This window comes from Malurus melanocephalus, unplaced genomic scaffold, assembly GCF_030028575.1.
Source record: "Malurus melanocephalus ecotype Western Australia unplaced genomic scaffold, MMel_1.1 scaffold_511, whole genome shotgun sequence".
NCBI classification, from domain to species: Eukaryota; Metazoa; Chordata; class Aves; order Passeriformes; family Maluridae; genus Malurus; species Malurus melanocephalus.
The window spans coordinates 346802-369915 of NW_026623743.1; the positions used below are offsets into that span (position 1 = coordinate 346802).

Here is a 23114-nt window from a genome sequence, read left to right on the forward strand (position 1 = left end):
GGACCCCCCCATCCCCGCGCCCGCGCCCACCCCGAGGTGCCGCACAGCCGCCAGCCCCCGCAGCACCCGCCGGCCCCAGAGCCTCGCCCAGGGCACCCACCGGGGTCGCTCCGCTGCGGGGGCTGCGGCCCGGGGCACGGCCCGAGCGGGCCGGCGGATGCCGCGGCCGGGCGATGACGGGGTCCGGCCCCACGCCGCTGCCGGGCTCCGTTAGGGCCAAATCRGGCTCGTTTTTCCCGGGCCACGCTGCGGGGAAGGTGTTTGGGGTCCTCCCCTTGGGGTCCTGGTCCTGCTGCCCCGGGGGTCGTTGTACCTCCTGCACGGGAGGGGACAGAGCCATGCACTCCCTCCGCTGCTGCCCCGGCCTCTCTGTCACCCCCGCGGGTGCAGGGGGAGTTTTGGGGCTGAGCCACAGCTTTTGCAGGAACAAACACCCCAAAACGCCTTCGTACAGGCAGCCGGTGCCGCCTCCTTGCCAAATGTGCCAGCTGGGAACAGGCTGGCAAGAGAATCAGGAACAGTGTTTTCCCCCCGGCAGGGCTGGGGAAGGGGGCGAGGGGGCTGCACCCCCAAGGCTTCTTGGAGGGGAGCAGGGCAGCTCCCCCTCACTGCCATCTGCCCATCTGCCTCCTCCCAAGCCCCGGGGCTCATTCTCGGGATCACCGGGGCTTGTCACAGCCTGGGAGTCCCGGGGGCAGAGGGGGCTGGCGGCCGTCGGGGAGCGGGCAGGATGCGGGTGGGGGTGATGACAGGCTCCCCGACACTGCGCCTGCATCCCCCCGCGAGCGGGGGATGTCAGGGAAATTAAAAGCCAGCAGGAGACGAGAGCGTCCAGGCGAGTAACCGAAGCCGCTGCAGAAGCTGCAGTAATGAGGCTGCCGGGGCCGCTGCCGCCGGGATCGGGTTGCCCAGAGAATGCGACCCGGTCCCGGGGGGCTCTGCCGGCCTCCGACGCCGGCTCAGCTTTCCCCTAACAAGCACCTTGGACTGCCTAATGAAGCTCGGTGGGGCTCTCCAGCCCGCCTGCCTTCCGGCTCCTTCCAGCTCCGTGCCACCCGAGCCATCCCACCTCACAGACAGACAGAAGGGCCTCCGGAAAGCTTCATGCCTGGCTGCAGCAGGGGTCTCACCAGTGATTTAATGCCCCCAATCCCAAACAGGAGTGGGATGGATGGCAGTTCCTTCAGGAGCAGGGGATCTTTGCCTGTTGGCGTTTCAGGGTGAGGAACCAGGGTGCTGAATAACTGCTCACGGTCCTTTCACTCAGTGAGTTGGCAGTTCTCAGCACAGGGTCACTGCAGGTACTACCATGATGTCCCAGCTGCCATCTGCCCTTGCAGCATCCCAAGAATGTCCTTGGCACCAAACAGTCGGTGACAAACACTCTCCAGGATGGTGACAGGGGGATTTCAGTGACTTGGGGGGGGTTCCCCAGTGCACAGAGCCATTGTCACCAGCTTTGTGGTTTGTGCAGGCAGCACCCACTCAGGTCTCATTCCCTGCAGCTTGGGCTGCTCTGTGCAGGGAGCAGGTGGGAGCTCAGCCTYCTTGGTTCCTTCACCAAAAACTCGGTCACGACAAACTTTTCCCCGGCTCTCACCATCCCACCGTTTACTGTTTTCGGTGGTAAGTCACTTCTCCTCCTGTAAATGAGTCTCCTTGTGGGAAGCAGCAGACGGCATTGGCAGGAAATAAGCCCTGATTTATGGGGCCACTTGCCGCTCTGGAATTACAGCTTCGTGAGCACAAACGGAGAAGTCAGAGCACATGAGCCCACACCGTGATCCCGCGGCTGCTGGAGCTGGAGCGGGCAGGAATGAAGAGATGCCACCAGGGATCAGCCGCCTGCCCATCACCCAGGCAGGAGTGCCAGCCTTCGCACGAATGGGGGGGTTTCGAGCACAGCCAGCTCCGTCTGCCTCCCCAGCAAGGCATGGAAAATGTCTTTCCTAAATCSTGGCAGAACCCCGCAGTTATGAAGCCCGGCTGGTTTCTGGGAGCAATGGCAGAGCCCTTGGCCCTGGGGCAATCCAGGGAATTCTGGTGGGGATGGGGACAAAGTGGCATCCCAGTCATCCCGAGGGCATTCCTGGTCTCTGCTGCCCCTTTACTGGATGCCAGGGCAGAGCAGAGCAGGACCCAGATGAGGCCAGGACCCCACACTCGCCCCCTGCCCCAGGGCCGCGTCCCTGCTGCGGATGTGCCGCCGGTCCCAGGAGCACTCCGGGGAGCTGGGAGAATGCAAGCGCTACTTTGCATCTCTAATTAGCCGCGGAGGATAATTGGCAGCTCTGCGGCAGACAGGCAGCCATTGTGGAGGGCCCCGCGCGGGGCAGGTGCTCCCAGAAACCCAAATCCCACCRAAACAATTCCCTTCTTGTCTGCCTGTGACCGGCCGGGGCATCCTCCGAGCCCTTCCGGGGAAGGGGCTGGGGCCGGGACATAAAGGCTCCATTTTTCCTGGGAAGCAGCGTGGAGSAGGCTGCAGGCAGCTGCCCGAGGAGCCCATACACATCACCCATGGCCACAGCGGTGCTGGGGCTCGCTGCCTCCTGCCCCCATGCTGTGGACGCTGGTTTTGGCTGTTCCTGGAAGCCGCCGGCTGGATGCAGCCTCTCCTCCTCCAGGATCATCCGCAGGAGCTCAGGAGGTCCGGGCTTTGCCTTCGAGGTGTTGCACAAACCCCGGCCAGGCTGGCACCCCCGGGACAAAGTCTGTCCCTGGGCAGAGCCGTGCCAGGGGCTGTGCTGGAGGAGCCTGGCTCCATCCCCGTGCCATCCCGCCCTGGCACAGCTGGGCACACGGCATTCCCAGCGAGGGGGATCCCGCACAGAGCCRAACCCAGGCTTTGGGCTCAGGATGCGGCCCCGGTTGGTGCTGACGCGCTTTGATGTCCCTTCCCTTCTCGCCCTGCCCTGTGCACGTCACTGGCGGACCCTGCCATTGCCTGGGCTCTCTTCTCTCAATCCTTTCACGGTTAAATCCCGCTCCCGTCCTGCCGCAGCCCCTCTGGCAGCTGCACACCYTGRGAGAGGAGGGAGAGGASGGAGAGAAAGGGGCCAGCGCGGCCAGGGAGGCACAGATCAGTGCAGAGCCCGGGGCAGGACAGCACCCCCAGCACCGCCGAGCTGGTGCCTGGTGAATTCCCCGATTTTCTCTGCGCTCCTGCAAAGGGAACACAAAACCCCAGCAGACRGGATGGACTCTCGGGGCTTCAGCCRGRGTTTTGGGGTCAGGCGCGCTGGGAGCTGCAGCCTGATCTCTGCTGTGCTGCGGCCACGGCCTCGACCTGGACATTTGGCTTAGGGCTGGGGTTTGCCCGGGGAAGGCGACGCGGGGGCCGAGGGATGCGGGAGCAGCCGGGGAGGCTGCCGGGAAAGCTCTAATCCGTTTAGCGGAGCACTTGCTTTGCCATTTCCAAGGCAGGAGGTGCAGGAGCTGTGAGGAGGAGATGCAGCAGAGGCGGGGACAGGGACAGGGACAGGGACAGGGACAGTGCCCGTGGGTAGCACATCCAGGCCAGGCGAGCAGGGACAGCGTCTCTCCCGAGGGATGCCGCAATTGTCGCAGCATCCTGGGGGTCACCCTGTGACAGCCTCACCCCAGCTCCATCCCCGAGAGGAAGAAAAGAGGGGATGACACGGTGGCAAAAGCCCCGGGATGGCACCAGGCAGCTCCAGGAATGCAGCGCATCCCTCTGCCCCTCCAGCCGCGCTCGGCACAGTCCGGCACAAGTTGGAAATCACTCAAACCGCGTCGAGCGTGGGTTCATTTCCCAGCGGTTCAAACAGCGGAGGGGTGACAGCGCTGTCACAGCGCCCCGAGCCCCGGTTCCCCTGTGCCCCCCAKGGCCAGCCCTCCGCCCCCCGGCGCCCCCCGCCCGTACCTCGGCGCCGCGGGGACAGCGGCGGAGCCTCTCCCGGGGCCGGCGCTGCGCATCGCGGGCAGGTCGCGGCAGATGGGGCGGAGGGAGGGGGTAAAGATCAGCTCGGAGATTAGGGCGGCATTTTTAGCCGACCAATCCCCGGCCCGGCGCGGCGGCTCCTCGGCCGCGCAAGGTGACAACGAGACCGCGGAGAGGATGGCGATAAGCCGGGGGTCCCCGCGCCTCCCCCGGGCCCTCTGCTGTCCCCAGCCGGCGGTGCTGAGGGGTTGCCATGTGCCGAATCTGTGGGGGATTTAGGGGCAGCGGGGATGTGTCCCCTTCCCCGCCGAGCCCCGCTCCGCTCGCTGCCGGGGGGCCCAAACCCCAAACAGGGCGGGAGAGCCCCGGGCTGAGGGGACACGGAGTGTGCCCAAGGGGACACGGCTGCGGCCCCTCATCCCGGGGCCACCGCGGGAAGGAGAGCCCGGGTGAGGGGTGACACAGAGACGGGCGGGTGTTTTGGGGAGCAGAGCGCTTCGGTGCCTCAKCTCCGAGCATTTAGGGTCTCGCGGCACCCCGAGACCCCGGGCCGGGCTTTACAGCCGCGCTCCGAAGGCACCGCGGGGAGCTGAGGGTGACACGGCTGGGGACGCGGGGGGATGTCACGGCTGAGGTGACAATGAGGGGGTGGCAGTGAGGGGGTGACAATGAGGGAGCTGAGGGTGACACGGCTGGGGACGCGGGGGGATGTCACGGCTGAGGTGACAATGAGGGGGTGCCGCCTGCTGACCCCATCAGGCAGCGCGGCGGGCGCCCCATTCCCAGGCGCGAGGGGGCCTGCGCTCCGCTCAGGCAGCGCCGCGGCCACCCTCGCCGCCGGGGGCCTTGCGGGCGGCGGAAGCACGCGCAGCCCTTTCCGGTCGGGCCCCGCCGCCGCCGCCACGGTGAGGCCGCGCTCGGGCCATCGGCCCCGCATCGCCGCCATCCCGGGGGCTGGAGCCCCCGCGGGGCATCTCCGCGATCGGGGCTCCAGGCCCGGCTGTGCAGGAAGGGTGGGATTGGGGGAGCGAGGCCGTGGGGTGGTACCGGAGGCCCAGCGCTGGCACCGGGGCCTCCCGCCCCAGGCGCTGCTGCAGGGGTGGCCCGTGACCGGCGGGGGTTCAGTCGTGCCCGAGCACCGAGACCCTCGCGCGACCCGGGCCCAGCGTCTCCGGGAGCGCCGCCCGTAGCTGAGTTCCCATGCTGGGTGCGCTGCCGGGGTCGGCCCCGGCTCTCGGAGGGACGAGAGGCTCCCGGTTCCCGAGTTCAGTGGAGTTAACGGCAGCAACAGCCCTATCCGCGGYGGGACCGGAACAGGATCCCCCCACGAGCCGCGGCCCTGCCCCACYTGTGCCCCGTGTCTCGCTGTGACCGACACCAAGCGGTGCCGTCCGTTATGTGGGGGACGATTTAAGGAGCAAAAGCTGGGACTGTTCGGTGTTCCCTCCCGGGAAGCGGTGGAAAGGGGCGTCCCGGGGTAACTCGGGGGGTACCGGGGTCACCCAGCAGGGTTCGCTGTCCCCGGTGCGGATGTCTGTGCCCAAATGTCACCGAGCCCTTTTTCCTGTGTTCTCTACAGATGTTGATGCCCAAGAAGAACCGAATCGCTATCTATGAGCTGCTGTTCAAAGAGGGGGTGATGGTGGCCAAAAAGGACGTGCACATGCCCAAACACCCTGAGCTCGTGGACAAGAACGTGCCCAACCTCCACGTCATGAAAGCCATGCAGGTTTGGGGGGTCGGGGGGCACAGGTGTGGGGCAGGGGGCACACTGCATGTGAATTGTTCCTTGTTCCTACATCCTCATTCCTCACTGCCCGGCTGAGGGCACTGGTGGAGCAACTGGAAAAGGCTCATGAGTAACTGGGTGCTCTCCCCGCAGTCGCTCAAGTCCCGGGGGTATGTGAAGGAGCAGTTTGCCTGGAGACACTTCTACTGGTACCTGACCAACGAGGGCATCCAGTACCTGCGGGATTATCTCCACCTGCCCCCCGAGATCGTCCCGGCCACGCTGCGCCGGAGCCGCCCGGAGACCGGCAGACCCCGGCCCAAAGGTGAGACAGGGATGGGCACAGGGTGGGCATGGGGGTGCTGGGTCAGGACAGTGCCAGCTGTGTGTGGCTGTGGGGTTKGGTGTGTAATTGTGAGTGGAACAAGGAGGTGTGGTTGGGGTTTGTTGCTTTTGTGCCTGGCACTGGACTGGTGTCCCGTGGGAGGGGTGGGGGGAACTGGGATGAAGAGGAGATGCTGTGAGTGGGGACTGGGATTGCTGGGAGCAGGATGTGGTGAAGGCACCATCCAGGGCTCAGTGTGCCCCAGCTGGGGCTCACCCATGGCCAGGTTGGGTGTCCCCACTCTGCCTTCACCACAGACCCTGAGCGTGCTGCTGGATAGAGCTCGTTGTTAAAAGTTGCAGCAAACTCGTGGTGGTGGGGGAGTAGAGGCCACAAAAATGCTGAGGGGTCTGGAGCATCTCTGTGATGGGGAGARACTGAGGGAGCTGGGCCTGGTTAGTCTGGAACAGACATGCAGGTATCTCCAGGGGGTGTCACACTCTGTTCACTGCTGCTCAATGACAGGACAAGGAACAGTGGCCAGAAACTAAAAACCAGCAAGTTCCACCTCAACATGAGGAAGAACTTTTCATGATGGTGGCAGAGCTGGGACAGCTGTGCAGGGAGGGTGTGGAGTCTCCCTCTCTGGCTACATTCCTGTGTCACCTGCTCCAGGTGACCCTGCCTTGGGAGTGAGGGTGCACTGGGTGATTTCCAGCCCCTTCCAATTCCAGCTGATCTGTGATTCTSTTGGATTTGCAGCTCTGATTTTCCTTTGGTGGCTTTTCATGCTGGAGGTGCTGGTGGTACAGCCAGATGTGCTCTGGCTCTGGGGGCTTGCATGGGTTGTGCTTTTTGCTTCTGAGCCTCATCTGGGGCCAGGGGGTGCTGGGAGTTCAACCCCAGCTCCTGTAATTTGTGTCTGAGCCAAACAAAATGGGAGCATCACTTGCTTCAAAGGAAGRAATTTGCAGAGAAGCTGGGAATACGATGCTTTCTTTGATCTCTGAGTTGCTCTGGTTGTTCCAGGATTTGTTCTTCAGATGCTGCGTTTATCCGATGAGCTAAAGGAGCTGTATCCCTGCTGGGAGGGAGGGGAAATAAATTATTATGAGAACTGGGTTTTGTGTGACCAAACGAGTGCCTGTGGTGTCAGGCCTGTGGACATGCAGGGCACTGGGGTGTGCCAGGCTCAGCTGCCCCTCAGTGGGTCCTGGGCTCCAGGGGCATGTCCCAATCCCTGAGAACTGGTGTGTTCTGTCTGGTATTAACCTGAAGTTCCACAGGTACTCTGCTCTTAATGTCATGAGCTGTTCCATGGGGGGATTTGGGGTACTGACAGTGTAGCTGTTGCAGCTTGGGGTCAGAATTCTGTCGTGCAATTTGTGACTTGGCTGTGGCCAGGCTTGTTGGATGTGGTAGATTCTCAGTATTTCTGGGGTTTTTACCAACAATATTGTTCAGCACTAGTTTGATGGCCAAGAAGRCTGTTGAGATGATGCTGTAAATCCRTTTCTCACGTTATTTAACTTCCACCCAGTCCCAACTTGGGGCACTTGAGCAGATTTCACCCTTCAAGTGAAGTTTCTCTTATTAAATCACTCTTTCGCTTAGGTTTATTCTCCTTGAGCTACCCAGGTGTGGCACTGCTGGCAGACCTGCTGCTGTTCTCCACCTTGGGCTGCAGGAAGGAGCTGTTTGTGCCCTGGCTGAGCAGTGTTTGAGGCTGTGCTCTGTGTTSCAGGTCTGGAGGGCGAGCGCCCGGCACGGCTCACGCGAGGCGAGGCTGACCGGGACACGTACCGCCGCAGTGCCGTGCCACGTGAGTGTCCCTCCTGCACCCCCTGCCCTCTTGGGGACAATTGTCCCAGCTCTGGGGATCCTCTAAAAGAAAAAATGGGAAGATGAGACTCAGCATTGAGTCTGTGTAGGTGGATGGGAGGTTTGGTGGAATTTTGTCCAGCCGGAGTGTGGGATTTTCTCTGGGGTTGGGTCATGACTCTCAAACGTGCTCAGTTACAGCTGTTTGACTTGGCTGTGTTCAGCCCCAGTTTTAGTTCTGTGTGATGGTTAAAGCTTTGCTCCCARGCAGGAGTGTTGTGCTGGGCAGAGGGTTCTGTGGGCATTGACTGCTCCTCTCTCTGCAGCTGGTGCTGACAAGAAGGCTGAGGCTGGTGCTGGAGCAGCCACTGAATTCCAGTTCGTGAGTATTTTCATTTGAGCTTTGCTTCTTTTGTTGAGGCTTTAATGGGAGAAGCTAGAAGGTCCTACCTGTGGGACTCTGAGGGTGTCAGAGAGGTTGGAAACTGTCACCCCTGGGGAAAGGATGTGGTGGGACAGAGACCAGTGACAGCTTTGAGAGCAAGCTGAGCACTCTGGAGAGCCATGATTTTATACTTAATACATAAAAGAGTTTTATGGGTGAYCCACAGAGCTGGCTGAGAGTGGGTTGATGTTGGTGACTCTCTCCTGGCTGACCTGTGCCAATGTTAGACTGTTACCAAAGAAACACCAAGCTGAGGAACGAGCTTTGATGGTGTTTTTTTTCTTCCTGATTTCTAACTCTCTCCCTTTGCTGTTACAGAGAGGTGGATTTGGTCGTGGACGTGGTCAGCCCCCGCAGTARAACTTCGTGCTCATGTTTTGTGTATAATAAAAGAGGTGAAAATGCCACTGGGTTCATTCCTGTGTCTCACTGAAGTGCACAAACAGAGCTCATGAAGCACAGGGGTGACTCACATCTTTGGCATCTGGAGCAGCATTTTGGGAGTGACTAAAAACGGGTTCTAGTGAAGGAAATCTCCAGGTTTAGGAGGGTGTGCAGGTGAGTCCTGGAGGAATGAGGAGCCGTTTCCTGTCTGCCCAAGGCGATGCTSGTTCCCAGCAATGGGAAGTGGGGCTGGGCTGGGACAGAGCTGTTCTGCAGATGAAAAATTCAGCTGTACTAGCCCGTGTCCCTCTGGGCAAAACAYAGCCCATGTGGGCGGGTCCACGGCTCTTGCGCCGCTGCGGTGTCACCTGGGCTGTCACTTGTGGGGGACTGAGGGTGGAGTTGGTGGCAGCACCTTGGGGGGGCCGAGTGAGCAGTGGCCGCCGCCTGCCGCCAGGTGTCGCTCGGCAGCCGGTGACACTGATCGGTAACGGAGCCGGGGTGGCCGCTGTGTCACCAGCGGGGGGAGCGGACACACGGACAGCGACCCGCGGTGTCACTGACGGGGATGGAGGCACACCCGGACTGTCACCGCGGGGGGAACGGACACCGACCCGCCCCGTCAGGGAGGGGGGATGGACACACACACGGAATATTGCCGCGGGGACGGGCACCAGCCTCCGGTGTCACCGGGGGGGTGGGGGATGGGCACCCGCCCGCGGTGTCACTGGAGGGGGGTATGGGCACCAGCCCGCGGTGTCACCAGAGGGGAGGGGGATGGGCACCAGCCCGCGGTGTCACCGGAGGGGAGGGGGATGGGCACCAGCCCGCGGTGTCACCAGAGGGGAGGGGGATGGGCACCAGCCCGCGGTGTCACCGGAGGTGGGGGGATGGGCACCGGCCCGCGGTGTCACCGGAGGGTGGCGGCTGGCCCGACCCCGCGGTGCCGCTGATGCCGCAGCGCCCCCGCGCGGTGCAGGGCGGGCGTTGCGGTCCCCGCGGAGCCGCTGTCACAGCGGAGCCACGTGCRCGCGRCCGGCCCGGCCCCTGCGCCGTTTGCGCAATGCCCGCCGCCCGCCGCCGCCGCTCTGCGCTGCCCGCCGTATTCCCGAACGCGGCTTGCGCCRGTGGCGCAGAGCGCGCGAGCCGGGGCGGGGGCGTGGCGGCGCCGCCTGCGCGGGGGGAGCGATTCTGGAAGCCGCGCTGCGCCCTTTGCGTAGCGGGCGCGCCGTGAGGCCGCAGGGGCAGCACCGCCTCCCCGACCGGCGGCGCTACGCCGTTTGCGTAGCGAGCCCCAAGATGGCGGCGCGGTCGTCGTCGGCGGTGGCCAGAGCGCGGGCGGCGGCGGCGGCGCGGCTGGGAGCGAGGGCAGGGGTGAGGCGGACGAAGGGCGGCAGCGCGTAGCGAGACCCACAAAGCGAGACCCACAGAGAGACTGTCGCGGGCAAGCGGTCCCCCCGCGCCCCCCCGTCCTTCGCCGTCCGACGGGTCCCGCCCGCCCCCGCCCTCCGGGCCGCGCGTCCTCCGGTCCCGCCGCCCCCGGAGCGGAGGATGATGAAGCTCAAGTCCAACCAGACGCGCACCTAYGACGGGGACGGCTACAAGAAGCGGGCGGCCTGCCTGTGCTTCCGCAGCGAGAGCGAGGAGGAGGTAAGGGCCGGGCCGGGGGCGAGGCCGGGCCCGGGACCCCCGAGCCGCCCGGGGAGGGGAGACTCCCTCCAAGCGGGGTTTTGTTTTTAATAGACAAAATTCAGCGTCGCTGGGAGAGTTGGCGCTTCCCACTTGGCTATTCCTCTCGGCTGGAGCAGGGGAGATGCCCGGTGGGCGGCGGGACAGGCTGAGGGGAGCGCGGTAGGGGGTTTGGCAGCCGAGGGGACCGACCACGCTGGCAGAACTTCAGTCCAGCACATCACATGAGATGGGAGAGGAAACCTGACCTTGGATTTATAAAAAGAAACTGGGATAAAAGGGGACTGATGGAGTGCCAGAAGTTGCTGTCCAGAGAGCTAGGGAGGAAGTGGGAATTAAAGGTGGATTGGTTGTTTTCAGAGCGACCGCGTTGCTAAGGGGCTGCATTGTCCGGGAAGTTACAAAGAGAAACTTCGCTGCGATGTGCGATTTTACACGAGTTCTTTATTGACACCGCCTGAAGGTGGGCTCGGGGTGCTCAGAGCAGCAAGGCTGCGGGTCTCCCTTCTGCTCCTGCTGCTGGAGCCAGGCGTACACACTCCACTGCGTTTGCTGTGCCCGAGTGGCTGTGCTAAAGTCTTTGTTCTCCTGATTATCATATTTGTAGCTACAGGAAATCGGAAGGGAATGCAGACAGTTCACTGGAGGAAAGGCAATTAGCATACATCCAGTTATTATTTAACGTGAAGGAGGCTTGCACAAGCCCTTTGTAGCTGTGCTGGCGTGATGAGGAGTGTCAGCGTTTCAGCAGAAATGGTCTGAAATGACAACAGTGCGTTTGGTGCAGCGCTCGGTGTAGCTGGTCCTTCCAGGAAATTTATGGACTGACCGTGAAGACGAGCATCATTCTTTTGTATGATGGTGCTGGGGGTGCTCAGCACGGYGGGTGAGGTGGTTGGAGTGCCCTGATGCCATTTTACACAATTAGAGGGGTAGTTTGCAAGCTTTTTTCAAGAGGTGGAGGCTTGGCCATTTGTGATTGCTGTGTGGTGGAGGGTAGAAAAGTTCTTTTAAAGGGTGCCTGAGCAATCAGCATGTGACTGGTTGTGAGTTTTATTTTAACACACCTCAGTCTCCAGCTTTGTACAGCTCCAGATGATCCCTCCAACCCTTGGGAGCTGGTGACAGAGCYCTCATGATGCTGGGCACACCGAGGTGTGTTAATGACAGGTGTCAGAGCCCTCACTGTGCTGGGACACCAGGCTGTGTGGCAGTGTCACAGTGCTGACCCAAGAGGTTGAAGGAGGAAAGTGAACTCGTTCCAGAGGCACGCTGGTGTGGGATGGATGCTTCCAGCAGGCTCAGCTGTCAGGTTGGTGTGAGGCTGAGATTTAAAACCATTTTGTGTCAGTCGTGTCTCTGTTACRGTCTCCACCTCTAGTGGATAGAATTTAAACTTGTTCAGGCTCTAGTTTCTAGATGAGACCTGGACTAGAACAATCTGTTTCTGCTTTCAGGCAGGATTTGAGGGAGCTGGCTCCCTRTGCTGGTTGTGCTGGGTCATTCCCAGTGATCTGTACGCTCTGGGAAGATTTTTTTTTTAAAAAAAGAAGGTTCTGGGTGAGCTTTGCGTTGTCCTTGCAGTCGCTGTTGGTGGCCTCGTYGCTGAGCTCCCAGTGACAGCTGGCAGTGGCTGTGCTGCCCTGGGACACCTTGGGCAGGGAGCACTGGTTCCGGTGGAAGTRCTGCAGGCCAGATTGGGGTGGGTTTCCTCGGGATGTGCTGTGTGTGTGCTGCTGGTGAGGATGGACAGARGAGGGAGGCAGGGAAGGATGGTTCTGATCTCAGAGCCTTGGAAGTGCTGTGTGTGGTACCTGTGAGCTGAACCCTGAGCTGAAAATGCATCCTCTGTTCCCACCTGTTACACCCCTGCTGTGGAAGCTGCCCAGGAAGGGGAYTTGTCACAAATACATCTGGGAAAGTTCTTACCCAATGTCACCTGATTAACCCTGCCAGGATGGACTCTGTGCCCAGATCCCATAYTTGGCCTTGGCCAAAAGGCTGGGGAGCAACTGAAATTAAACTTGTGCCAATGAGTAAAATCGGTCCTACCTTATTATTTTTTTCTTTCTAATTATTTATTGGGTTAATCCTCATTTCTTGGCTTTTAAATAAACTTTGAGAGAAATTGACTGGTGTCCACTCACTGCTCCTTGCACCTTTTTGATAGCAAGCAAGATGTTACCTGTACACATTTAAGTGCAGAGTTTGCCATGGCTGTGAAAGATTTCTTGGTTTGCTCTTGGATAGTAATACTTTTTAATGTTACTGATGTATTTTATTATTGATTGCTTCTATTTAAATGGAAATTCAGATCTATTTAAAAGGTCTCTCCAGGGAGGGGAGAAAGAGCCAGAGCCAAAGTATGTACATTAAAGATCTATTAAAAGCTTAGTGTTTGAAAAGAAGAGAAGAAAAGAAGTGTGTTTTGATAAATAAATTAAACTTTCTACATTAAAGTAGGATTTTTTTCCCTAGGACTGGCTGTTTCTCATTACTGTTTCTTTTAAGCGCTTAAGAAATAGTAGAACTTTGCTCTTCCCTTTCTTCTTAATTTCCTGCTATGAATTCAAAAAACCCATTTTTTTTCTGGCTTTAACCCTTCAGGAGTTCTTGAAATAAAAAAGTTTGTCAATGAACAAGAAGAAAGGAGAGAATTCTGTTTACACTTACAGAGGAGGCTATTTTCTTCTCTTTAGGTGTTTCCCCCTGACTTTTTAGGTCAGTGATTCATTTTTCTTTGAAATCTTAGCAGTCCCTGGAGATTGATAAAACACCATGTCCTTGGTTTGGTGGTACATTTGCAAATAAAGAGTCTTAACAGAAAAATACTTTGTTCTTTCTAAGTTTTTAAGTGATTTATTTTTTCCTTATGCTGCTGGAGGTCGCACATTGTCTCTGCATTGCATTTGGAAGCCACTACTTTTGGGCATGAAAGAAGCTCTGGAACGTTTTTGGAATACCAGGCATTGGCTGAAAAGATGCCTTTGTTACATATTCCTTTAAAAAGCGGCACAAGGAAAATTAATTTCCACATGAATTTCAAATGGAGAAAAAAAAMCCCACATTTTTGGGGTATTGTGGAAACCCGCCGAATTGTGTGTGGTTTCACAAACCACGATCCACCTCTTTGGGTAGCAGAGAGAGCCGGGGCAGCAATGGGATTCATTCAAAGAGAAGGAAYAGAGTTCAACTTTGCTATTCCTATCTTTTCCCCATGCTATTCCCATCACATGGAGTGAATTCCCAGGATACTTGCAGAAATGTGGGAGGAAAGTGCAGAGGGAGAGCTCCCAAGTCCTGTGGTACCTCAATGTGTTCAGTGCTTGGGATGTCCTTGCCCTTCAGCATTGCCGTCAGGGTGKTTTTTTTACATAACACTCTTATTTTTTTGTGTGGACCGGCTTTTTCCATGAGGAAACATCCCAGAAAATGCCCCTGGTGCCTCACTGTGCCTCAGCAGCTGCAGCCCTGCTTTGGGTGGCTTTTACAGGAATAAAGAGGCACCGTAGGGCTGTGGGTCCGCGCTGGGGCAGCGGCGGGTTTGAACATGCCCRCATTGTGCCTGTGAAAGGACGAGTTGCTCGTTAACCACGGGCGTTTTTAAAGACTTTTTTTTGGAGGAAATGCCTCGGGAAGAATCTTTTCTGAGCGGTGAATGAGGCCTGAATGGAGCTGGGAGAAGAGAGGTTTCACCCAGGGGCCGGTGCCCTGGCACGCGTCGAGCCCTTCGGTCACGGGAGAGCTGGGCCGGGTGGCCYCTGGGAAAACTATTGGAATGCAAACGAACCTTTTTTCTTTTCCTTCTGGCCTCTCCTGGGCCGGTTTTACTCCAGCTGTGATGTAACACAGCAGAGCTGGGATTGGAACCCGCCGAATGTGGTGGGGATCACGCGGTGCTCCTGGGCTGTCCCCTGTGCCTTGGCTCCAGTGTAAACCAATTACAGCTAAAACCACCCTGAGAGCTTCGCTGTTGGGATGTAAGTGAGCCCGGCATCATATGATCATCCTGCTGTCCGTGGAATATAGTCCCTGAATCGCTGTTCTCATGGCTGGGTTTGGCTGTGTGTTCCCATCAGCTGCATAAAAAGGGTTATGGTTGAAACCAAGTGAAGTTCTCCTTGTCTGTTGCTAACCTGTTACCTCATCTCCAGGGGGATGAGGAGTGGTGGAAGTGGATCCTTTGCCTGTGTTTCTCTTGGCCCTCTCAGCTCTGCAGATTGTGTAGAATCTGTAGATTGTGCTCTCAAGAGTAGGAGCATGGATAAACCTCTGGAAAGCAAAACCTAGCTTTCATCTTAAACAGCGTTTCTCCTTCCCAGGAAAGCAGCTGTCACTAAACAGTTTTACAAGCAATTCTATGGTCTCTTGTACTTTCCCAAACAACAAAAGAATGAAAATTGTTACAATTTTCACTTCATTTACTGGAAGCTCAGCGAGCTGTTATGAAACTGAAGAATTGAGTCAGTTTTGTTCTGTTGCAAGTCAGGGAAAAGTGATGAATATGGAAAGAGGGTGTGTTCCACCCTTGGTGTGTGGAGAAGGTCTCAATGGTGGTGGCTGTGTCTGTTCTTTGCAGAACACTGCTTTGGAATCTCTTCCACCTCAGATCTATTTATTGCTTGACCAGGGGCTGGTTTTTTCCTACCTTTTTCTCCTCACTCTGTGTGTTCTGTATCTCCTCCTTTTTTAAAGAAACTCGTGCCCAGTTTCCTGACTTGGTTCATCTCAGCACGCTTCAGACAAACTCCTGCCTTGAGGAGACAGGTACAAGCATTTGGGGCTGCACCCAGCAGGGACTGCTGCTACAGCACCCCATCTTTCCATGGATGGTCTCTCRTGGTCTGGAAAAACAACTCTTTCTCTTCTTAGTAAAAAAAAACCCCAACCATATGCTCAGCGTTTTTTTAAATAAGGAGAATTGTCCTGTTTTTCTTTTTTTTTTTTGAATAGAGCAAAATTAACAAACTCAATTCTGCCTTACAAATAGCAGACTTCCATGTGGGAATGTTGTAGGTGACATCATGTGGTTGGGAAGCAGGGCCTCTGTTTCTTTAAACACTTCTTCTTTTTCAGTCCAACTGAGGGACTGAGCACACAGACTAGWCAAGGATCTTTCAAATTTTGTGTGTATTTGTTTCAGAATTCCTGCCTGTGCCACTGAATATTGCACACTGACTCTTTGTTCTCAGAAATTTCACATTAACCTGTGAAATTTGGAGGGATATGATTGCCTGCTGGTAGATTTTTGACAGATGTTTCAGGGGTTARTTTTCCTTGTGCAAATTACATATATGGCTGTTGTGTGTAGAATTCGCTATTTATATTTGAGCAGCTTCCCAAGAGTTTGTGTGTGCTGTATTTCATGAGTAGGGTGGTTAATCAGAACAGCRTGTGGAGCTGCTGACAACCAGAGTCATTTGGGCTCTGTAAAAAACCCAAATACCCCTTCATTTCTTTTTTCCCTCCTTATTCAAAAAGGCACTTTACAAGCTAACATTCCTGCTGGAAAAGGTGCRCCTGGACAAGTTGTGTAAGCACTAAGTGGTCACCAAACTGGTTTTGACAGGCAGAAATAGGTTCTGGGGTTTGGGGTCTCTCTCTGGGAGTGCCCCTTTATCAGCACTCAGCTTCTGAAAACAGCAGCCACTGCTGCAGGCRGTTCAGCTGCTCCCAAAGCATGGGAAGGCATGTTGCAGATAATTTTTGTGGTTATCTAAACCACGATTTCACTAGAGGGGAAGGACTTGGGGTTGTGTTCTTCCCTGGTAGGAGCAGGCAGTGGCTTTGAAGTTGCAGGAGYGCTGCAGTAGCAGTAACAGGACCTGTGGTGTTCTGGAGCCAGAGCAGCAGCGCGGTACGTGGTGATTTATTATTGTTATTCTAAMCAGCAGCCTAAAAACCAACAGAATCTTCTGTATTTTTTTCCTCTCTGGTTATAGGACTGTAGGTGCGATCCAAGCACTTGAAATGACTTGAAYTTCTTCCAGTTCACCTCTTGCTCCCATTCCAAAACTTGTGCTTTGCTTTTGTCAAGTTCTGTAGCGTGAATCCCTTCCTCTTTGCGCTCGCTGCCGTGAATTTCCCACCTCCAGTTCCTGGAGTTAAACCCCATTATCCCACTGAGCCTGGTGCAGGTTTGCATGCTAAAATAACACTTGTCTAAGGAAACGTATCCTGTTGAGGAACAGGAATGCTCCTGGCRGGACAGGCTGTTATGGTCAGGGGAGGGATTTCTGTGGCTGTTGAGAGTGTGTGTTGTGGTCCCAGCTGCTGACCCTGGCAGGTGCAGGGGTGGCTGTAGCCCTGCTGACCGCCGGCTGTACTCACTCCTGCCATGTGCGAGCTCCGGAACGTGCCTGGAATAGCAAGAGGGTGGGAGAAGCCCTCCCGAAAGCCCTGGCGTGTGCCCTGGGGCTGTCCTGCCTTCGCAGTTTGGCAAAACACGTGATTTGTTGGGCAGTCATCGAGGCCGTGTTGCTGCCGGGAAAATGAGATTAATTTTGCACAGCTTTGGTGACAGCGGTGTCCTTCTTCTCCCCCCTGCTCCTCCAGTTKTCAGCCTGTGCTGGTAGCAGGGTTTAAAGGTGGTTTGGTGTGGTCAGTTGAATATCCCATTTTGATCAGGTAGAAAAACATTACAGCAATGATAATATTTGGGGGCTGGGAGAATATTTGTTAATTTTGAGTGAAGTCTGTGAGGTGTTTGTTAATGCTGGACACAGCCCCAGCTCCAGGATCTGCCTGACCATGGGGCACATGAGAGCGCAGAGCTCAGCTCCTGAGAACACACTCATTTTAAACTGAAACTTTGAGACAAAGGCAGATTGTACAGCAAAAGCCTTGCAGTCAGCCATCTTCTCCTCCCAGCTCCTGCAGCCTCTGCGGCAGCGTTTCCTTGCAGGCTGTGCTCTGATAAATGATGCTGGAGTGGGAAATGAGTTKCAATGCCGGGAGGATTGTGCTTCAGTCACTGTGCAAACGATGTGATTTATGGCTTAATGTTGATAGAAAGCACGACAATATTGATAGAAAGCACGTCAATATTGAGGGAAAGCCTGAAAATATTGAGGGGAAGCCTGTAAGGCAGTGCAGAGGCTGTGTCAGGAGCCAGCAGCTATGGATCGGCTCCTGGCAGCAGGAGGCTGCTGGGCCAGACCCTGGATTTAACATCTTGCCTGCTGTTCCCTGTGCTGGCTGCCAGCTTTCCGGGCCCYGGCTGTCACGGGTGGGTAGCACTGGCTTTTTCTGGAAATCTGGAAGGTTCTCAGCTCATTTTCTACTMATGCTATGGCCCAGCTTCTCACAGGGCTGTGGTCCTTTTCATCTGCTAAATGCTGCTGTGGASACTCTTTCGAGGAATCGTGTTCCTTATGGTGTAGCTGCTCTTGTTTTATTTATGGGTGGTGGTTGTTGTTTAAATCCACCATAGCCTGGAAGAACTTGGGAATCCCTCAGTCTCTGTTCTGCTGACAGGGAGTTAATTCTTTGCCTGATCCTGGTTGCTCAGTTTTGGCTTTGCAGAGCCCCATTATTCCTGTAAAAAAACCAGGAAAACATCTCCATGAAGGTTTTTGTGTAACTGGGTTGTTCTAAAGTCAGCACTGAGTGTAGGGAATGCCCAGATTTATCTTGGGGACAAACTCTTTTTCCCTTTTCCCATAGAGCTGCTTGTTCCGTGTGGTTGTCCAGGCAGCCTTAGATGTCTTGGTGTGTTTCCTGTCTCCTCCAGGCRGGGTTAGTGCTGCTCAGGTTTGTTTGGATTTGTTTGTTGTATGCAGCTTTSAAGGTTCTTGCCATGAGGCTCTGGTTTGAGCCCCTGCTGCACACTTCAAACTTGGCTTATTTTTCTAAACTTTCTCTTTTGTGGGGGATTGTGTGTGAGAGTTTCAGCAGGGCCACCTCCTGCCTTGCCAGAGAGGGTTGTGTTGCTCATTTCCCTGCTTTGAAATGACATCATTGTCTTTGAAATCCTGGAAAACACAACTTGGCCATGTGATGTGTTACCTGCAAATGCTTTTCCAAAAAGTCTGCAAGACGTGGCTCCAAAATCCAACTCCAAAATCCCTGGCAGGCCGAGAGTCTCAGTAGCTGTCTTAAACATAGCTGTCTGGCAAGAATAAAATGGAAATGTCCAAGTGTTCTAGCCTGATTTAAACAAATAAAATAAGTAAATTGTGGTGTATTTTTGGTGTCTATTTAGATTGAATTAAGTACTTTAGAATATATTAAAATGCAAGTTATTTATGTAATAAAAAAGTTAATGAGCCAAAAATCCAATTGTCCCTTAGGCTGGACTGGTGGAAGGTGGCAGGGGTGGAATGGAATGAGCTTTAAGGCACCTTCCAACCCAAACCATTCTGAGATTTGGATGATGACAACTTTTGATCACTCTGAATGCATTGTGTGTATTGGAATACAGGATTGGTGTTAGAAGTGGTTTTTTTTTTCTAACACAGCAGCGTCTCCCCCTCGTTTGGAACTCAGCCCCTTTGTCTTGGGAGAGCTCATTGGTAGCAATATCCTGTTTGAAGTTGTTTTAAAAGAATGACCTTGTAGGGCTTGTTTCCTGCTCTCTCTTGATGGGATTTCCTTTTTATTAAACAGGAAATAGYCTGATTACATAAAAGTGTGAGAATGACAGGTTTTTCCTTCCCAGCGAGGGTTGTTCATGTTAATTCTATTCAGAAAATTCTCAACTGCCAGAGCAGCTGAAGTTAATTTACTTTGCCTGAAACCATTGTTTACACCCAAAAGTTCCTCCTGGTGTGTTGCTGAGGCATTGTCTGAGCCCGAGCAGGTTTCCTGGAGCAGTCTGTGTCCAGGGTTCTGTAGCAGATCCTTGTTCTCACGCCTGGAAGGTGGCAGGAGTTCAGGGGTGCAAGGTGTTCTGTGCTGAGTTTCAAAGATCTGGTTCTACAGCTTTTTCTAATATTTTTCCTCTTTTTTCCCCCTTGAGCTAGAGCTCTGGATTGCAGGGGGAAGTGTCAGAGCTGGTGCTTCCTTATCTGGCAGCAAAAGTGCACTTGAAATGGCTATTCCTGCTCTTTTGGCTTTGTCCTTGGAATCACCAGCTGACCTGGAGTCAGGAGTTTGAGTCCAAGCTCTTCTGGTTGATGAGTGAGGATGGAGCACAAGTCAAGTACTGTGCTAGGAAGAGGTACAGTGGCAAACTGAGGTGGCTGGGGATGGCCCCACAGGGACTGGCTGCTGTCCCAAGGACTCTGAGCATGAATGAAGTTTACATTCCCTATTTAGGCATGGCTTTCTGGTGGTGTTCTACATGGACTGGATGCCTGGGGGAAAGGAATTCTGCCTTCCTCTTGGAGAGGGCCAAACACTCTGGATGTCACTGTAAAGTAAACTCTGATCTGTCACAGCCCAGCCTGAGGAAAGGCCAGGCAGGGACCATCCCACTTAGGACTGAGAACTGTGGCTCATGCAGCTTCATTTGTTTCCAATATGAGTTTGGTCAGTTGACGGATGAGAATTTTCAAGATAAACCAACTAGAAAACCCAGGAAATCTTGTGCTTGTTTTTGTTTTGGAAGTTTAATTTTGAATTCTGTAGGTAGATTCCTTTTGGTAATTAGTGCAAATCTTTCCATATCCTACTGGCAAATCACTGTTTCCCCAGTAAAGCCTGGGATTTCAGTGTCTCCGCAGTGTAACTCCCAAATGTCTGACACTGTTACAGCTGGCCTGGAACCTAATTGGACTGGTATGTTGGAAAGTTTCTGGAGCAAGTCCKCTTTGGCTCTGAGCTTTGTGCCAGTGAAATGATGAAGTACAACAGGATGACTCTAATGAACCAGCTTTGTTTAGAGAGCCGGACAACAGTATTAGTTTTGTTTTTAGTTTCCATCTCTGCTCATAGATGTATTGCAAGTAGATTTAATAAGCGCAGTCTATTCTTTGGGACAGTCTGTGGCCAGTTGAGAGTGTTAGRGTTTGTATTGCTGGGAGGTGGCAGATCAGATCCTGGGCTTCTACAGAGCAGAATTACACTGGAATAAAAKGTGTTTCAAGAAAAGCTGTCACAAAGGATGTGTATGGCAAATCCCTCCTGGGAAGAGGGTTGAACCATTTTTCTCATTCACAAAAGTCCGTCCTTCTGTGCAGCCCTTTCCTAAGGGATTTTAAGTTTARTAGGTTTCATATAGGCTTTTATTTTGTTTATACCTCATTGAACTGTCTCCTCTAACCCAAAAGAAGCCAATTTCTGGCTCCAGAGCTGAACTCCTTAGTGCCTGCTGCAAAAAGTGAAAAACCGGGGGCTGAGAATCTGTGCTCAGACAATGGCACATAAACACTGCAGTGGGAGTTCCTGGGTGTGTACGTGCTGTTAAGTGACAGAGCTGCAGGGACAGAGCTGCAGGGACAGGCAAGGCCAAAGGCATCAGGATGATTAGACTGAGGTACTTCCACAAAGGGTGAAGGTGCTGAGCAGCATCTTGCATTTCTGTTGTGGTGGAGGTGAATCCCAAGCTGTGAGGARTCTGCACTGAGCTCACATTGTGGGTGAGTGATGCTGTGTCCAGTACAWACGAGTTGCTTTGGTGTGCAGAGGCAGTTTTTCCTACAATGCATCAGAGCAGGGAGAGGCAATGGCTGAACTAACACAGAGAGTGTGGGAGTGCCTTGGTGTCACTGCTTATGGAATTTCCATGGCTGTCTGAACAGGGAAAAGCGAACTATTAGCAAGGCCTTGCCTTGAGTGGGTCATATCTGGGGGTGTGTGAGACACAAAGACAATCTCTGCCTTTCACCTGGGCCCTGAAGGGAGCACTGGGGGTGTCCCATCAGCTGTGCTCTGTTCTGCTCTCCACAGGTACTGCTGGTGAGCAGTAGTCGCCATCCGGACCGATGGATTGTCCCCGGGGGAGGCATGGAGCCCGAGGAGGAGCCCGGCGTGGCYGCTGTGCGTGAGGTCTGTGAAGAGGTGAGTGCCTTCACCCTGCTCTCTTAGCCTGGCTTCTGTGGGTTTGCTTTCATCWCTCTTCCTTCTTCTCTTCGAGGTGAAGAGGGAGGTAGGGTCACTGGTGACATCSCCATCCTGTGTGGGAGGAGAACAGAGTCCTAAATAAAGAGAACATGGGAATGTAATTAAACCTCTCAGCTGGAATGAACCTGTCCTTGCCTGATACCTTTAACTGAAAATAAAGTTCATCTCCTGTCACTTCAGTGCATATGATGATATCCTCTGCTTTGTTTTCTCTGTGTGAAGAAGAGTTTCATAAGAGAACTTCAAAATTTATCTGTGCCTTTGTGGAACTGTCTAGTACTTGGGTAGAAGGTAGAAATAAACCCTTATGAGCCATTAAAGGCACTCGAAATAAAGGGACCTCAGTATGTTTTGGTCTAGAACAGACTGAGGTTTATGTGAATAAGTGAAATTGGCCATAAGTTACCAGCAACAGTTCCTAAAGTGTGCATGRGTTGGTTGGTTTGTTTTTTCTTTTTCACTTGAAGCTGTTTCAGGAAGGAGATAAACAGCAGATCAAACAGATTGATGGGCTGGAGGGAGAAGGCAAGTTTTTCTCTTAAAGCTGGAAGAACARTGTTTTTCTTCATAAGAAATGTAAAGGCAGAAAATGGCAGTTGACTGCAGTGTATGTAAAACATGTCTTTAGAATTTGCATGTGAATATTAACAAATTGGGGAGATGCTTAGGTTCAGAAATGATTGCATGATTATAGATAGAATGACCAAGTAGGTTCACAGTTACATAAGRCAGGATTAAAAATGCTTTTGAGAGGGTTCTAAATCTTTGTACTCTGTGCAGAACAGAAATCAAGAGCTAATTGATGGGACTTGGGAGGAAGCTTCTCTAGCTGCTTTATTGAATTGTYTGGTATATGCAGGTTTCTTTCTGGGACTTATTTGGAAGTACCTGCTGCTGTCTAACAAAACTCTGAATATTTGCACTGYTGGACTAATCTAATGTGGCAGAGCTCGAATTGTGTGTTTCTCTTTGGATGTTTTTATAATCTAGCAGTTTATCAGAAAGAGATTATATAGTCAAAGTTTRTTTTATTAAGTGTCTTTTGGTCCCTCTAATACTAAGAATTTGCTGSTTGCAAATTTTATGTCCAGCTTATAACTCAGCTCCTGCTTTTCCAGTAACTCGGCAACCTTTCAACCACTTCACAAGCCAAAGTGAGTGTAACCAGAACAATAGAAATATTTTTAGCTGCAGACTCCTGCTTTTCAGCCCAAGTATTATTAATAATGAAGTGATTTGATACAGAAGTCCAGGGTTCATTCAGGAGGTGCAGAGCTTTGCCTCTCAAGCCTTAAAATAAATGTGCAGGGACGCTCCCTGCTCGGGCAGCAGCACCCTGGGAGAGCCGCGCTCTTTCCATGACAGCGCTGGCTGGAAGGGAGCCTTGGCAGGGCTCCTGCAGCGCAGGAACTGGTTTGGGCTGGCTGAGATAATCCCGCTGCTCGGCTGGTGTTCCCTGCTCACGTGGAGCGGTGCCCACTGCCAGTGTAACTCAAGCCGTGGCAGCCTGGCAGGGCTGAGTTCTGCCCAGCGAGGCACCCCAGCCTGGCTGCTCCCGGCAGGGAACAGTGGCAGCTCGGAGTGCTGGGAGCACCCCCAGCTCACCTGGGCACCCCCAGCTCACCTGGGCACTGCTGATTCACCTGGGCACCCCCAGCTCACCTGGGCAGCCCCAATTCACCTGGGCACTGCTGATTCACCTGGGCAGCCCCAACTCACCTGGGCACTGCCGACTCACCTGGGCACCCCCAGCTCACCTGGGCACCCCCAACTCACCTGGGCAGCCCCAACTCACCTGGGCACCCCCAGCTCA

General features: G+C 54.4%; 3 protein-coding genes across 3 annotated transcripts in view; 2 read left to right on the plus strand and 1 right to left on the minus strand.

Moving 5' to 3' along the window:
• The window catches only part of PACSIN1 (protein kinase C and casein kinase substrate in neurons 1), a 15376-nt gene extending 11167 nt beyond the window's left edge, over positions 1 to 4209 (minus strand). The window contains exon 1 of the mRNA XM_057381468.1: positions 3887 to 4209. The gene's annotated coding sequence lies outside the window, so the exon portion shown is untranslated. The remainder of the gene's footprint in view (positions 1 to 3886) is intronic.
• Positions 4210 to 4770: 561 nt separating this feature from the next.
• On the plus strand, positions 4771 to 8629 carry RPS10 (ribosomal protein S10). The gene is given in 6 exon segments (XM_057381474.1): positions 4771 to 4809; positions 5484 to 5633; positions 5787 to 5958; positions 7703 to 7780; positions 8106 to 8161; positions 8543 to 8629. Coding segments are annotated over 5 exon segments (525 nt in total). The 5' UTR covers positions 4771 to 4809; the 3' UTR covers positions 8612 to 8629.
• Positions 8630 to 9912: 1283 nt separating this feature from the next.
• Positions 9913 to 23114, plus strand: part of NUDT3 (nudix hydrolase 3) — a 27154-nt gene continuing 13952 nt past the window's right edge. Inside the window, exons 1-2 of the mRNA XM_057381475.1 lie at positions 9913 to 10258; positions 21128 to 21238. Of these exons, the coding sequence (XP_057237458.1) occupies positions 10160 to 10258; positions 21128 to 21238 (210 nt within the window). The 5' untranslated portion in view covers positions 9913 to 10159. The remainder of the gene's footprint in view (positions 10259 to 21127; positions 21239 to 23114) is intronic.